The sequence below is a fragment of the Nicotiana sylvestris genome, chromosome 1 (assembly GCF_000393655.2).
Source record: "Nicotiana sylvestris chromosome 1, ASM39365v2, whole genome shotgun sequence".
Lineage (NCBI taxonomy): Eukaryota > Viridiplantae > Streptophyta > Magnoliopsida > Solanales > Solanaceae > Nicotiana > Nicotiana sylvestris.
This window is the reverse complement of record NC_091057.1, coordinates 106,390,989-106,407,229: the sequence shown is the minus strand read 5'-3', so window position 1 is coordinate 106,407,229 and position 16,241 is coordinate 106,390,989. Positions and strand designations below refer to the sequence as shown.

General features: G+C 36.3%; 1 protein-coding gene across 2 annotated transcripts; it reads right to left on the bottom strand.

The window, feature by feature from the left end:
• Window positions 1–9,698: 9,698 nt before the first annotated feature.
• LOC104226611 (F-box protein At5g51380-like) lies at window positions 9,699–14,140 on the bottom strand. Of its 2 annotated transcripts, XR_011404917.1 has the most exons (4): window positions 12,740–14,140; window positions 11,791–12,140; window positions 10,995–11,100; window positions 9,699–9,986 (listed from the first exon to the last, which is right to left on the bottom strand). XR_011404917.1 is itself a non-coding variant. In XM_009778640.2 (2 exons), exons 1-2 carry the CDS (start codon window positions 13,969–13,971, stop codon window positions 11,873–11,875), a joined length of 1,500 nt encoding a protein of 499 aa, XP_009776942.1. In that variant the 5' UTR covers window positions 13,972–14,140; the 3' UTR covers window positions 11,493–11,872. The 2 variants fall into 2 exon arrangements, 1 of the variants encoding a protein (XP_009776942.1); XM_009778640.2 differs by lacking the exons at window positions 9,699–9,986; window positions 10,995–11,100 and having other exon boundaries at window positions 11,493–12,140.
• Window positions 14,141–16,241: the final 2,101 nt, after the last annotated feature.

Here is a 16,241-nt window from a genome sequence, read left to right as displayed (position 1 = left end):
AAACATATTGTTGATATCCTGATTGTTAAGAACACTTGCTTTTCCTATATGTGTAATAAAGGCAACATCCCATGTTGGCAAGTGAACTTTACTTCCCTTTTGAGAGGGAATTGACTGACATGAACTTAGCATTTCTAGCGTGGATGTCATATGATTTGAAGCTCCAGAGTCTATTATCCAATTGAGATTAAAAGCCTTGGATAACAGAGCTATTAGTTTACCTGCAGTTGCAGCTCTGGCAGAAGAGCCTTCATCTGCTCCCTTGTTAAGTAGTTGCACTATCTGCTGATATTGCTCCTGTGTAAAGTAAGGGACTGTTTGTTGTTGCTGATTCTGGACTCCAGTTGGTACAGCATTCATCTGTATTTGTTGAGGCTGGAAACCAGATGCAGGTGAAGTCCCACACTGCAAGCATCCAAATTGCATCTGCATATGAGCATTTTGCATAGTAGGACTGTAATTAGTATTGACATGATTAGCATATGTTCCTGAGTTGCTTCCCTTCTTCTTCATCTTAAGGTTGGACTTGAAGTCTTGAGGATATCCTATTAGTTTATAACAGTTCTCCCTAGTGTGACCTTTATAGTTACAATAATCACAAATCCGTGTCTTCTTCTGAGCTCTAAACTGTCCAGTGCCAGGATTTGGATTTTTTTTTCCATACATAGCAGTGCTGTCATTACCTTCTGTTACTTGCATCATTTGCGTGAAGTTTGCCAGATTTCTCTGACTTTCAACATCCACAAGGAGAGAATATGCCTTGTTGATACTAGGTACTGGTGTCATCATCATTATTTGACTTCGAGCTTGAGAATAAGAGTCATTCAGTCCCATAAGAAACTGAAGCAACCTATGATATTTAAAGTGCTCAGCATATTTCTTTGACTCTGAACACGGACAACCAGGACAAGGCATGAGTGCATCAAACTCATCCCATAGATCTCTTAATTTCGAGAAATAGTCAGCTATATTCATTGTTCCCTGTGTTAATGTATGGATCTCTCTGTGCAAGTACAGAACCCTAGATCCATTCACTTTGTCAAATCTTTCCTTCAGATCTTCCCACACCTTGTGAGCATTGGAGGCGTACACTACAGTGCTTAACAAACCTGGACGCACAGCATTCATACTCCAAGAGAGTACTACAGCATTTACCTTTTCCCATTGTTCATGAAATTCAGGTTCGAACTTCGATTTTGGGTACCTACCATCCACAAATCCTAGTTTGCTTTTACCTAATAGACTTATTCTCATAGATCGACTCCACAAAGCATAGTTATCCGACCCAGTTAGCTGAAGAGAGATGAGTGAGCTACCTGGAGTATCTGTTGGTTGAAAATATAGAGGGTGATTGTGATCTATCGTAGGGAAAATAGCTGGAGCAGCTGGTACATTCGCACGTCTGGGAGCACTCTCGCTTATTTCGTCTTCTATCGCCATTGATGAAACTTTTCAGAGGTCAAATTGAGCAAAACCCTAGCTCAGAGGTGTTGTTACCTTCAGACACTTCAGCTGAACTTCAGTAACACACATACACGCAGATGAGCGAGGAACTAAGCTCCGATCATAGACACTAGCTCTGATACCATGTTAGCTTCCATAGTTGTGGAAGTTCTCATATCGAAGGTCAGCTTAGAGAGAAGGCTAAGAAGAGAAAGGGATTAACAGTTCTATTGAAGGAAAAAAATGAAAGTCACTTTGTACATCAGCTCCTATTGTGTATTTGTACACTTTAACATACACTACTTCCTAACTAACCACATTAATTAGATTTAACTAACTATAGCTAGCTAACCATAGTTTACTAACTCCACTTCTCTCAACAATATAGAGATGCTAATGTTTAGTGATTTGTCTTCGGTTGTTTGTGGGCAGAGGCTGAGCTAGAGTGCCGTAAACGGGTTCGGCCGAACCCAGTAGCTTTGGTTCGAACTCTATATTTGTCTTAAAAATTTTATTGAATATGTATAAATTATTAAGATAGAATCCAGTAACTTAAAACAATTAGAATCCCGAACCCATAAGCTTGAAATTCTGGCTCCGCCTATGTGAGCGACAGAAAACAACACTTTCTAGTGCTTTTAAACTTTTCATGGCTAAGTTTCTTGTTAGATTGATTTCTATTTCTCCGTATCTGAATTAGTAGATTGTCCTCCTCCAGTGATGGTGAAGGTGAGATTGCCGATTTGTGAATTTTATGCTTTTTCACTGTGGAAAATTTATTTGTTTTTTTAGTGTAATGATCTTGGCATAACTTGTCAACAATGGGGTAAAGGGGATGGGGAAGCTACTGCCACGGGAACAAGATTCCACCCATACCTAATGCGCACAAGTCACGCATAATTAAATAGTTAAGAGAAATCACACTGGAGATGAAAAAATCGATGATAAAGAAGATTTTTTTTATTTTAATTAAATATGAAATATATTTTAATTTTAAAATTTATATCAAAATAACCCACTTAATCCTTTAAAAAAACGGCTCCTAATGGTGTAGTTTAGAAGAAAATAATGGAAGTGAAAGTCATTGCATTGCAAACGTTTGTTTCTTTTTCTTTTTGGTTATTGTTGCTTTTCTTTTTTTGTGAAAAATAAACATCAGCGCTTACAAATAATGAGGAGAATTAGTTTTGTTTACTCGCAAAATCGGATAACAATTGAATTTATAAGTGGTTTTAAGGATACGTGGTCCGGCCCTTCCTCGGACGCCGCGCATAGTGGGAGCTTAATGCGCCGAGTTGTCTTTTTTTTAAGGATACGTGGATTAATTTGACACAAAGCGATCGATTGAATTATAAATAAAGCAAACAATAATAAAGTAAATTCAAACCGTGTGACTTGAACAGTTATAGCATTGAGAAATAGATCTCACTCGAACTGAATATGATCCAAATGATGTAAAATACAGAAGAACAGTAGCTTGTAAAAAGAAAATAATATTATAATACTTTTGGGATGCGTGTTACAATGTGTATTACAAAGAATCAGAATTTATATAGTAGGGGAGTCCTGCTTTAGGTATAATTCTATAAAAGGTAAGAAATCTCATGATTTGCTAATTAACCGGTCTCTCCTTGATACGTGTCAAGATTCCTGCCGTGATATCCGATTGGTTGCGGATATTTCGGCCTACCGTTATTGGGTCCGATAATCTTTCTTCGATTATTCGAAGTCGGGGTATTGGTTCCGGAGTCACGGGCTCGAAGATCTTGGAGACGCGTGTTCTAACTTCGTACTTTGGTTCGATAGAACCTGGGATCAATCTTCAATCCATCACGTTTCGGCTCCGATCCGTCATATAATAAATAAGCCCGATTTCGACCGTATACAAATTTTTTAGTTTTTCCGTAGGCATAAGGACCCCATAACTTGCTTAAATCGAAGAGCCAGCTCAAGAAAACTAAAGTCCAGAACAGACGAAGTACATATAAACGAAAGCATCGAGGATCTTTGGCGAGCAATTATTAACATCCATATTGAAGGAATCTAATATTTAATTACTCCCTCGGTTCACTTTTAGCTGTTTATTTGAACTTGTTTACGCCCCTTAAGAAATAATAAATAAAGTATATAATTTATCATGATATACATATTAATTGGTGTATAGTTCTAATGGATTTGGAATGAGTAATTAATATTAAGGATAAAACAGAAAAAATAAAATTATTTCTCTTTTGATATACGTAAAGTGATAAATAAAAATAAAAATTTACTTGTAAAATACTTGATAAATAAAAGTGAAGGAAAGGAGTAAAATACAAAGGCAATAAATTGGAAGTAAAGAACATTTTATGAGTTTCAATATCGGAAAGAGGGCTGAAGAGTGGTTTTATCTAAATATCCATCTTGACTCGCGCCCGTGAATCTTGATTTTATGCTTGGGAAAAGGCCCAAATTTGTCCTCATTCTGTTTGAAAAGGATCTCTCCGTTATAATATTTTTGAGTTATAAAAGTGAATCAAAATTGCCCTTCGGTCGCCATGGCCACCACCAATCCCACGTGGCTTAACATTTGTATGACGTGGACGCTATGTGGCACCTGACCCCAACCCCATTTTATTCCCTCCTCGCCCACCACACACTCTGCTTTCCTACAGTGAACTATGTCAAAATAAACTTGAATCTAATTATATTTCGAATTTATCTACACTAACAAATCTGGCATGTGAGAAGGCAGGCGTTGGATTATACCCAAATGGCAAACGTAGAGATAGTAAGAGAAAATTTTGTACTTCAGTTTCCAAGATTTCTTGCTTCTTATTTTCAACGTTTATTACAAATAGAAGAAGTACAATAGTTATGCTACCTAGCATTTAGCGAAAATTGAAAATCTCTCATATGTTGAATTCTGTTGGAGAAGCTAAAAATATAGGAATCAAATTTCTATTCGGTAAACTTGGAAAAAAAAAACTTGTGAAAGAAGACTAACACAAAGCTCGACCAAAGAGCTTTTCATTATGGTTTCTTGTGAATTAATAACACCAGAGAGCTAACTAATAGTAGTATAAAAATTGCATCCTAGTTATAATAACAACTTCCTATTCTTCTACTTCAACGAGAATAATTTTCAAGAAAAATATGAATTTGTAGTTGGTGAAGTTAAAAATGGAGATTAGCCAGTAAAATTTGGCGTTTTGTAAATGATTTTTGTATTGTGAACTATGTTTTTGTTTCTATTTTAGAGCAATGGAAGATGAATTAATCGATTATAGTGGTAAGCTCGTGAAAAAAAAGGATGGAAAAGAGAAGTATCTGAGGAAGGGGTAAAATGGGGTTGGGCTGACAGGCCACATGGGATGGTGTTAGTCATGATGGAGGGGATTAACGGTCAAAGGGTAATTTTGAACTATTTTTGTAGGGTTAGGGGCATTGTTATATCAATAGTATTCGAATAGCAAAGGGGTATATTAGAACCCTTCACCGTTTTAGGCTTTATCTGTGAATTCGAACTCTTTTTTCCTCAATTTGTATTTTTTTTTCCTTTTATTCTTTTACTTTTAGGAAACACGTGTGGTTGAATAGGCGAAAGGGAACTGAAGGGTAGGCCTGAAAAAGGATTTTTTTTTTAAATTTTATTTTAGAAAAAGTAGATTCAGCAGACTAAGGAGTTGAACAAGTTAAGGTGTTTATCACTCTGTCCACGATTTTCCTGTGTAGTGTGGATTGTTTACCATCAATTGCTTGATAATTGATACTTCCTCGGTTTTCACAATAAGTATCCAATTTGCTTTTAGCACGCCCATTAAGAAAATATTAAATTCTATAAAAAAATATCTACTATGCTTAAACTACCCCTAATTAAATATTTAATGTGATGAGTAAGAAAATTTTTTAAGAATATGTACATAGGGGTTATTTTGTAAAAAACAAATTGAATTCTTTCTTGATTATATAACTAGACACTTATTTTAAACCAAAATAAATACGCAAATTGGTCACTTATTGTAAACCGGATAAAGTATGTAAATTCACACGTCCTCGTATGTTCATATACCTAAAAGAAAAAGTGTTGACTGAAGAAGAAAAGTAAACTATTTTCTTTTCTTTTTTACTTTCTTTTAGGATGTGTATGGTCCCTCTTTCAGAAAATTAAAAAAATATTACCTTCGAAATTTACCACTCAAGGATAAAAAGAATAGTTTCATTCTAATAAATTAGAGCATGTCCTCATTTACTCTAAGAATTTCTGCGTACATAGTTGAGCATCCATGAAACAATTTATACACCTATGAAGAAAACAACACCTAGTTTCCCAAATGGTTCCGAGAAGTAAATGCAACAATATATAGATGCAAATAGGGTCCCCGGCCCTTATTTTACTCGTAAAAATAGCAAAACCAACAAGCACAAGCGCTTCTTTATTTTTTTTGGGGTAAAAATGTTCACGAGCTTACCAAATCCATTTGTTCTATTCATCAGTCTACAATTTACATCCTTAAAAAAAAAAAATGTGAGGAAAGGGGATTCTCCGCTACTGATTAGGTTTGATCCTCCACCACAAATGTCGGGGTTGAACTAGCCCTCAATTGTAGGGGTTGAGCTCGACCCCTACAATTTACATCTACTTCAGCAGATCCAGCGAAAAGTAAAAATCCACTAAAAGGCGCAAAACTTCCTTGAGTAGATAGATGATATAATTTGCTCACCTTATTTACAATTAAAAGAGACCGGCAGAGAGGCAGCAAAATAAGAGATGATGACACGAAAAGAAAGGCATTTCTCGAACGTAAACGAGCGTTTGAAATTGTGTACGGTAATTGGGATAAGCTATTTGCATCTATGCCAAAGTACATGACCGCACTGCAGCACTTTAACCCCATGACAGTTGTTGAATGGAAGCTAGAGCAAGAGTTCGGGAACACGAGAATACATATTCAATTACGTGTTCTGGGCGTTAAAGCCAGCAATTGATGGTTTTTCGCATTGTCGGCACGTAATATCCATAGACGGAACTCATGTCTATGGAAAGTACAATATCAAACTATTGATAGCCGTGGCAGTAGATGCTAATGGACAAATATTTCCTCTAGCTTTTGCTGTTTGTGCTAATGAAAGCACAGAGACGTGAACGTTGTTCTTGAACCACCTGAAAGAGCACGTTGTCAAACAGCATTCAAGTATTTGTCTAATATCTGATCGGCACGGTGGTATATTAAGTTCTGTGGAGAACTTGCCTGCATGGCAAGAACCTTATGCATACCACAGTTACTGTGTGAGGCACTTTAAGGCCAATTTTCAGAAGGCACATCCCAACAAGGATCTACATGATTCGATGTGGATGGTAGCAACAGACCACCAACAGCATAAATTCCGGAGGCATATGGATTCTATCAGGCAAGAAGACGAGGCAGTCTATCGTTGGTTAATGCGACATGACCCTGAAAAGTGGACGTTGCATGCGGATGGTGGCAGACGATGGGGAATTCTTACTACAAACGTGTCAGAGTCCTTCAACGGGTTATTGAAGTCGGTAAGAGGATTGCCCGTCACAGCCATGGTGCGGATGTCGTTCAAGCAGATGGTGGAGAGGTTTGTTGAACGGTCTGCAGCTGCAACGGAATTGATAGAGAGGGGTGTTGAATTTATGCCAGTGCCGATGCAGAGATTTGAGAAATACAGACGGCGAGCACATTGGCATTCATTTTTGCAGTATGATAACGAAAGAGGTGTTTTTGAAGTTCGCACCGCTATCCATAATAATCGGGGTAATAATGTACATACCCTAAATGAATCAGCAAGGTTATGCTCCTGTGGGAAATGATCCATCTACCACATGCCTTGCTCACATGCCATCAAGTGTTTTCAACGTGTTGGTTATGCGGAGACCAACTATGTTGATCAACAATATAGTGTTTCCAAGTAACTAAACACATATAGTGGTCAGTTGCAACCAGTGGGTGCTGAGCATTATTGGCTCCGGAACCATTTAAAATGGTGTGTAACAAGTCCTATTTGCGTAAAAGACAGGTGCAGAAGAGAACGCGTATACGGAACCAAATGGATGTTAGTGACACCATTTATGCGCGCAAATGTGGTATATGCTCGCAAACAGGACACGACCGTCGTAAATGTCCTTCAGCTGGTTTGGGTGGCAAAACTAATCAAGCTTGTGGTGGGTGTTCTTCTAGTGTACCTAACTACCCATGAGTTGATGTTGTAATAATTAGTTGTTATGTCTATGTTGCAAGATTTATGAAATAAAATTATGCTTGTTAACTATGATTTGTACTTTCCCATTTTACCGATTTAAATAATAATTTAATAAAATTATCTGTATATTTATTATGTGTGTGTTGTCTTGTCGAACTGAAAAAGCTGACCAGCTGACATAAAGTTGTCATGTCAACATCATGATATTTAACACGCAAAGTATAGCGCCATTAGATAGTACGTTATGTGTGTGTTGTCTTGTCGAACTGAAAAAGCTGACCAGCTGACATAAAGTTGTCTTGTCAAATCATGATATTTAACACGCAAAATATAGTACCATTAGATAGTACGTTATGTGTGTGTTGTCTTGTCGAACTGAAAAAGCTGACCAGCTGACATAAAGTTGTCTTGTCAACATCATGATATTTAACACGCAAAGTATAGCGTCATTAGATAGTACGTTATGTGTGTGTTGTCTCGCCTATAAATAACGGTCCCATTGTAGTTATTTTGCTTGCTCAAAATTTACTAAAAGCAAATATTTTATTAAAAGTAAGGTTTTTTTTACTAAAAGCAAATATTACACAAATGGCTCAACCTCTTCGTCCACCAAAGTGCAACTGTGGAAAAGCATACTTGATGCAAAATTGTTGGGACGGTGGTGAAGTTGGACGCCGCTACTGGCACTGTATGAACCAGTTTTACAAGCAAATACTACACATTACTACGCTACAAGGCTCTAAATTTTACTACGCTAAAAGGGTCTACGTTTTACTATGCTAAAAAGGTCTAGATTTTACTACGCTAAAAAATAATCTAAACTAACCATAAACAACAAATAAATTTGATTGTAAATAAAACACAAAACGACATGAAAACACATATATATAAATCAGGATATTAACGGATAAATTTATTTTACAAATTTATATTTTTTTTAGAAAACACTAATATTAAATCCGGATAAATTTAACATGCTAGTTTCCAAAAAAAAACACAAACCGAAATAGAACACATACAAATCAAATAATATGCATTATTATAAATATTTCAACTTAAAATAAATCGAAATACCTCGATTTAAAATTTTCGGAAAGCAAAAAGATTGAAATTTTGACTCTGAAAGTGTGAATCAACAATAACATGAAGTTCTACTCGAATGTGGGACCTACGTTCTTCAAGTTTTATGTGTCGGGGGGACCCAAAAAAAATTTTGTTTTAAAATGAGGGCAGAAGCGGGTATGGGGTGGGGGACCAAGAAAAGAGGGGAAGGTTAAAATAATGGAGGATGAATCGACGAAGAAGACGGGAGGGATTTAAAAAATGTATGTATAGCGCCACAATACCTGGCGCTATACATTAATGATGTATGTATAGGCTATACATTAATGATGTATGTATAGCGCCAGGTATTGTGACGCTATACCTGGGCGTGTCAGATTTTACAGTATAGCGCCACAATACCTGGCGCTATACATTAACGGTGTCGTTACTGTTAATGTATAGCGCCAGATAATGTGGCGCTATATATAAAAATATAACTTTTTTTTACCACCTATTTGTATACTTTGAGTCCAAAAGAACAACATTTTGGTTCCGGACTCCATTGTAACCATAGCAGACCGTCGGCAACAAAATAAGAGATGATGGCAAACTCTGTTCTACATTGTAACCATAGCAGACCCTCATCAAACCTCTGGATAGTTTGAATCGACGCTTCTCTTACCTTGAAAGACAAATTTCCATCTATTGCCTACGGGAGAAATTCAAAAATAATCAGATTTACAAGTGATCGTTCAAAAATAGCCACAGTTTTCAAAAGTAATTGAAATTTTAGACATTTTTCATGTAAAGATAAATCTGAATGAAAACACTGTTCAAAATCCGGAAAATACTCCGATATAATATACTGAAGTTCTAATATAATATACTAGACTTCCAGCATATTTTCATAGACAGGTGCACCGATCTCTAGTATATTATGCTGGAACTTTCCATGTTGCAGCAAAATAGTGGCTATTTTTTAATGACTTTACAAACGCTGGCTATTTTTGAAAGACCGATCCGAAAAGGCTAGCCCGTGCTATTTTTACATGGCCTACAGAGGATATCTCGAGCCTTATAAATGTTGAAACCATTTGTTAATAAAACACAAAAGCCCAATTAGTTGCGATAGTAGAAGTCAACTTTGTGTGACCTCCGGGTACTCAAAGCAAGAAATTCCAGCTACCAGAAAGCCCCATGCCCTTCACTATGATTCACGAAGTCAATAAGAAGTTTCTAAACGTAGAAGAAGAAGACCTCTTCAAGCAGGATAATTTGTTAGATGTCATCACCTGCAACCAAGAAGAAAGCAGCTTCAAAAACTCACGAAAAACACAACATATTGCTAGGAGCCATATTACGCAAAAAGGTACAATGATAAGACACTTGACAATTATTTGAGCAACATGTGTAGCACACCCTTGAACAGGTTTATTGATATTTAGAATGATATCTACAACAGAGAATTTTAATATTCTCTGTCAATACATTACAAATTGAGGTAGTCACTCTACTTGCATATAATGATTCTGCTACAAGAGGCAAATTAATAGAAGTAGCTTCTTATTATAGTGAATGATCATATATATTTACTGAAGCATCACACACACATACTCTATCACTGATGATTGACCCTCAGGGGTTTTCAGTTGGCATAACTCCTTTTAGCATATGAGCATACACTTCCATACCACCGAAATGCAGGCATGATTCTTCATGGACAAACTGAGCAAAAATTCTTTAATCCTTCGCAAAGTCATCCAAATCTAGGTGAGGGGTGGGGGGTGGGGGGGGAATCAAATAACTGGAAACGAAAGACGGGTCATGATTTTTGGCCAGCACCGATTAAATATAGGGGTGGGAAGCATAAAATACACTGATTTTTATTCTTCTTGGAGATCCTCTTAGGTGACAATAGAAATGTATTCGCTTGATATTGGGAGAAAAAACCGAGGGAAAGAGTGGTCCTGGTAAGACTACAAAATCACCTTGTTCATTGCATAAGAAGAATCTGCATACAAAACTACCTTTAAAAATGCACGTCCAACACTTTTTCTTTTTTTTTTTTGCAATAAGGTAGAGTAAGTAGCTCTGTAGCTGCTTCGCAATATGGAACTCTCACTGCAGTAGTATTTCTTGCAAGATTATCTTTTGTTTAATTTTCTCTTTCTGTTATTCATAGGATAATAGTGTAGGAATCATCATAGTTGGAGGGAAGGAAAAAATTAAACGGATGGCAGAAAAACAAGAAACCTGTGGCATTCGACAGAAGATCATATACTGACACAACCTTAATGTACCTGCTCAGAGCGATACCACTCATGTCCCATCTCCACGGCTTCATCACGAGGTTCAGATCACCACACACTGAGATTTGCAGAGTCAAGTACAATTCTGGCTCTCCTCCTGTGCAGCATAGTTTCAAACTTGAAATGGCCCATTTTATTAGTGTTTCATATACAAGGAAAATTTCAGAAGAAATAAGAAGCCCCTGCAAAGATCCATTTTCAAAATTTTCTCTGTAGCTCCACAAGATATTAGCAAATTACACAGGAGCGATACTTCACCTTCATCAGAATGTTGACAAATAAAAGATTCATAGTGAGATCATTCATGTCTGATGCAAAGTCTAGAAAATAAAGGTAACCTAACTGAAGGGGGGATCTGCATGTGGAGAAAATAGATCATAGTATGTACTCGATCCAGCACCTAGACAGGCAGAATTCTTTCTTCTGTCAATGAGGGGAAAAGAAAAAGTACAGCCGAAGCTCAAAGAAGTAGCAATGCCACATGAAACGTAACATTGTAAAAATGTGTTTGACTCCCTTCTTTATTCCTCGAAATTCAGTACATTTATCAGATTTAAAAATCTCATACACATATACTCCAGTTGTTCAAAAAGAACTGAATATCTAAAACACACAGCTAGAGCTAACACTGTATTTGGTACAAAAAGGCTAACCCATGTACAAAACTGAGAAAAAATTATGGTTCTAAACCTAAAGAGAATTTTGTTAATTGGCTATAAACCAGCAAATGAAAGCATCTTCAGAGTTTTGACAGAGTGCACATGCCAAAACAGTCAAAGGTTATTACTTGCAGTTTCATAGTATTTGCACGGCTAAACCTCTCAAGGTGTACAAAGGAATCCATTTCTCAGCATCAGTTTGTCCACACTTCACTTCCTCCGCAACGATCTACCACCTTTCTGCCCAATTCCAGTCCCTTCAAGACCTGATGAAAGGAAAGACCGAGAATCTGGCCTCCACTTTAGCTCTTTGAGAACAGAAAATAAACTCGCTAGTTGTGGTGTTATTTCACTATCTTTTATATTGTTACATGAGACTACCCTAAGCCTTTCAAGCACTGTCCATGACTGAACTACCGAATCTAATCCTTCAGTCGTGAGCAAGGAGCATCCTTCCAAAGAGAGAAATCTCAAGCTCCTAGAAAAGAAAAAGTTCCCATTAATCTTGGAACAGTGTCAGCTAACACTTATTACATTATCATTCTACTTATGAAGTTCATGGACAAGCTAGATGCATATTCCTGTTTAAGAAAGAAATGTGTATCAAATCAGCAGTAAAAACAGCACTTGACTGCAGTTGGTTGTTTTCTTTAAAGAAAAGCTGCCAAAATATAAATAAAGATAGTAATATTAGCTCTCAAACTGATTATAGAGCACTTTGTGCATTTAATGATGATAATTTATCTCATCTCAAGATTGATCAGTGCCCTCCTTTTAGATTAATAACACAGAATTTTAATCAACAAAGGACAAAACTAGTCTTTTCTAAAGGCTGGATAAGAATGCACGTATCTCATTTGTGTTTGCAAACAGAGAAATTCTCCCGAAAAAGTTGTTCAGTCAATTGTTAAAGATGAAATTTTCCTTATATATACAGCAATTTTTCCATTCTCTACATGCATTCATAATTTTAAAAAACATACGTCAATCTTAAATTCATCAGGTGACCATTTGTTCAAGTTAGAGAAGTAGTACTGGCATATACCATATATAAACAAAATCAAAATGTGTTCATACCGACAAACACTTGCAGTGGCAAATATAGTGTTGTCTAATCCCCAACAGTCCCTAAACACAAGCTCTCGAACAGTTTCACAGACCAGAAACAATGCTCTCACACCTTGCTTGTCCCGTAATTGACACTGGTCTAAATGTAGCTCCTCGAGAGTAGAACAGGAACCCAAGTGCTCATCAGGGCCAGGACTTGAATCCAAAACCTTACAACAATTAAGCTTCAAAGTTTTCAAGTTGCTACAATATGACAGAGCTGACAACCACCCACCATCCATCCTATGATCACAAAGTACCAATTCCTCTAGCATCTGACAGCACTGCCCAATTGCTTTGATCCCATCATAACTTCCTTCGCATCCGACCAGCTCAAGCTTAAATAAACGCCTACACCCTTGAGCCAAAATAGTCAACCCTATATCCGAAACCATTGAATTATACAACCCATCAATGCAACCAACCAATTTCAGTATCTGCAAATTCCTACAACCAAATAACCCCTTCAATGTAAAGTCATCACAGAAATGCAATTCCAACTCCTGCAAAGTTTCACACTTTTCCCCCAAATAACTCAGCCCCTCTACACTCACATTCATCAACACCATTCTCCTTAAATTAGCACAACCCTCAACTAAAACCTTAACCCCTCCATCAACCACCTCTTTCCCCAAAAACCCGTCTTTCCTAACAAACCCTCCATTGACAAAGCTCGAGTCCAAATGCAACGAAACGAGCCTATGACTCATAACAATCCCCGAATTCCTCCTTGATTTCACACAAGCTCGAACTAGGTCAACGTCAATTAAACCCGGGAACCTATAACTTAGCCTCCCAGATTCCAAAAATTCCCAATCCAACAGCTTAATAGACCTAACCAACTTCCCACTAAGATTACACCAACGCTTACAAACCAATGAATTCGAAATGTGCTGCTGTTCTTCTGGAACCTTCGAAAGCACACTCAACAGCAACTCATCAGAGAGCAAGTCAATATAATCCGGAGCAGAGAAACGGGTCGGTTCCGGGTCGTCTAGGGTTAGGGTTTGGGTATCAGAATCGGGCTCAGAAGGTGGAGTAGTTGAATTAGAAACCGATTGAGCTCGCATTTGAAGCACTAATTGCTTCAACGCCTGAGGATCCTTGTTGTACCATATATCCGATAAGCTCGACCGCCGTTTCTTCGTCGGCGCCGGTAATTTAACCTTAGGGTTAGGGTTTTCTTCAGGTGACGTGGGCATTTCGCCCAAGCTTTTAGCTCACTTTTTTTTCTCTGTCTACAACTTCACCATTTGTAGGGTTTTGAGTATAGATACAGAAAGCTGTATGTATAGTTGCAGAAAATTTTAGAAGTTGAAGAAGAAGTGCATACAGTTCCTCAGCAGATGAGATTTGTGGGGCGCACAATCTTTCTCTGTGTATAATTTTTTTGTTTTCTTGTTGGGGAGGTGGTTTAACCAATGATTTGGTGCCACGTATAGATATAACTAGAGCTTGAGAGGGCGTGGCTTTGTTTAATTCGTTGGTGGCGGGGGAGCAGGTGTTATTGTTCTTGATACACCACATGCACATTTGCTATTTTTTAGGGTTTTTTTCTTTTTTTAAATCGGAGTTGCATGGGATTTCTCCATCAATAAAGATCTCAATTCGAACCTTATGAATGACAGAAAAAACTTCATAGTTTTTTTTGTAAATAAGCTTCCGTGAATGAATTCGAATTAACCAAGATTCCAATCATTTTTTAAGAAATGTAAATAATAATAGAAAAATTATTGCTCTTTTATCATCTTTTCTTGATCCAAGAGTCCACCCAAAACAACATTTGTAGCCTCGCAAGGTAGGAATAAGTAGAGGGGGATGCGCATGATGAGTTGAGGAGTCACAAACACTAAAAACTTAAACAAAAACTCCATATATACTTGCAAATATCTTCAAAAATAGTCGGATATTAGCATAGGTCCGAGTACTGATTTTTATGAGCAGTGATAAATTCACATTAAAAGTTATGGTGTTCTCGCGACCGCCGTATCCGGGCTCACTCCTAGGAATAATGTTATACTATAGGATTATACTGGATTTGCTGTTGTTTTAAATAATAATATAAAAATTATTGGAAATTTTCTTTTGTGAAAGACTCCTTTAATTTTCCTATATATTATTAGCAAAGTAGCTCCCGCTAAACAAGATAAAAGGTAGATGAGTCCCATGAACTAAAAAGTGTAATGATCATGCGGATCATCAAGTGAATCATTTCATCATAATCATCAAATAGAACTTTTACATTTGCACGTACGAGAGTTTGCATTTATGCTGCGTAAAGCAAATTTCTTCACTTATTTAACAAGTAGTTTATGTGAAGTTTAAGCAGTGAAAGTGAACTTTAAAACAAATTTCATAACTTATTTAGCTAATAAAATTTGGATTTTTCACCTAAAAAGATTGCTTTATGCTGTGTAAAGCAAATTTTACTTTTTTTAGTTAATAACGTAAGTAGAAGTTCGTCAAAAATCTATTAAAACAATCTTCCTTTTCACACAGGATTAGTTAATCCCCCTTCAACAATTATGTTTTGCTTTTTAACATCGTACTTTTTTTTGTATTATTTTGGGGAACCATTTTCATCCATCCCATTAATCCTTTCCTTATTGTACTTACTGTTTTTCTTTTCCCTTTTAAAAGTATCACAAACTAATCCACACATTTTCCTCCATCCTATTTAATTTTATAATGTTAACTCCTGAAATTTGTAAAAATATGTTAAATTGTTTATAAAGTATGGTGAATTTCTCTTTCCTTTTCCCTAAAATGTAAACTATATTACCCGCCCAAGCAAAAAGTTGCCTTGAAGCATATAAAATTGACCACTTGATAAAGACGTTACTACTTGTAAGCACGTGATTTTTGCCCAAATGAGAATTACTCCCAAAAAATCCAAAAATAAAATGATTTTTCTTTGGTGTGCAATTTTGTGATATTTTGAATAAGTATTTGTATTTGTCTGTGCGTGTTTATTTGCTAAATTAATAAAAAATACAAAAATATGTCGCATTTTGCATATAGGATTTAATTCTACAATTGTTAGTAATTAAATTTGTTTTACAAAAATTAAAAAATTACAAAAATAGGCATCGTTTGCATTTTTAGCATTTAATGTCCAAATATACAATTTTATGCTTAATTAATACTTAATTGTATAATCTTGAAGCCTTCATAACTAGTGAATTAACCTATTTTGCCGAACTGATTTATTACAGACTAACTTATGATATTATTTTCTTATTCCAGTTATTATTTAGTAATTCATGAAATAGCTTAAATACAATCAACAAAAGGAACAAAGAAATAAAAACGAAATTAAAACTTCAAATTTTCATTCTTCATATGTATTCACGCTTCATATTTCGGATTACAATAAACAGCTTTTCAGTTGTGTACCTGATATTGGAAGCAAAAGAAAATGAATATGAGAATCAGCAGCAGCAGTAAAATCAGTACAACACAGCAACAATAG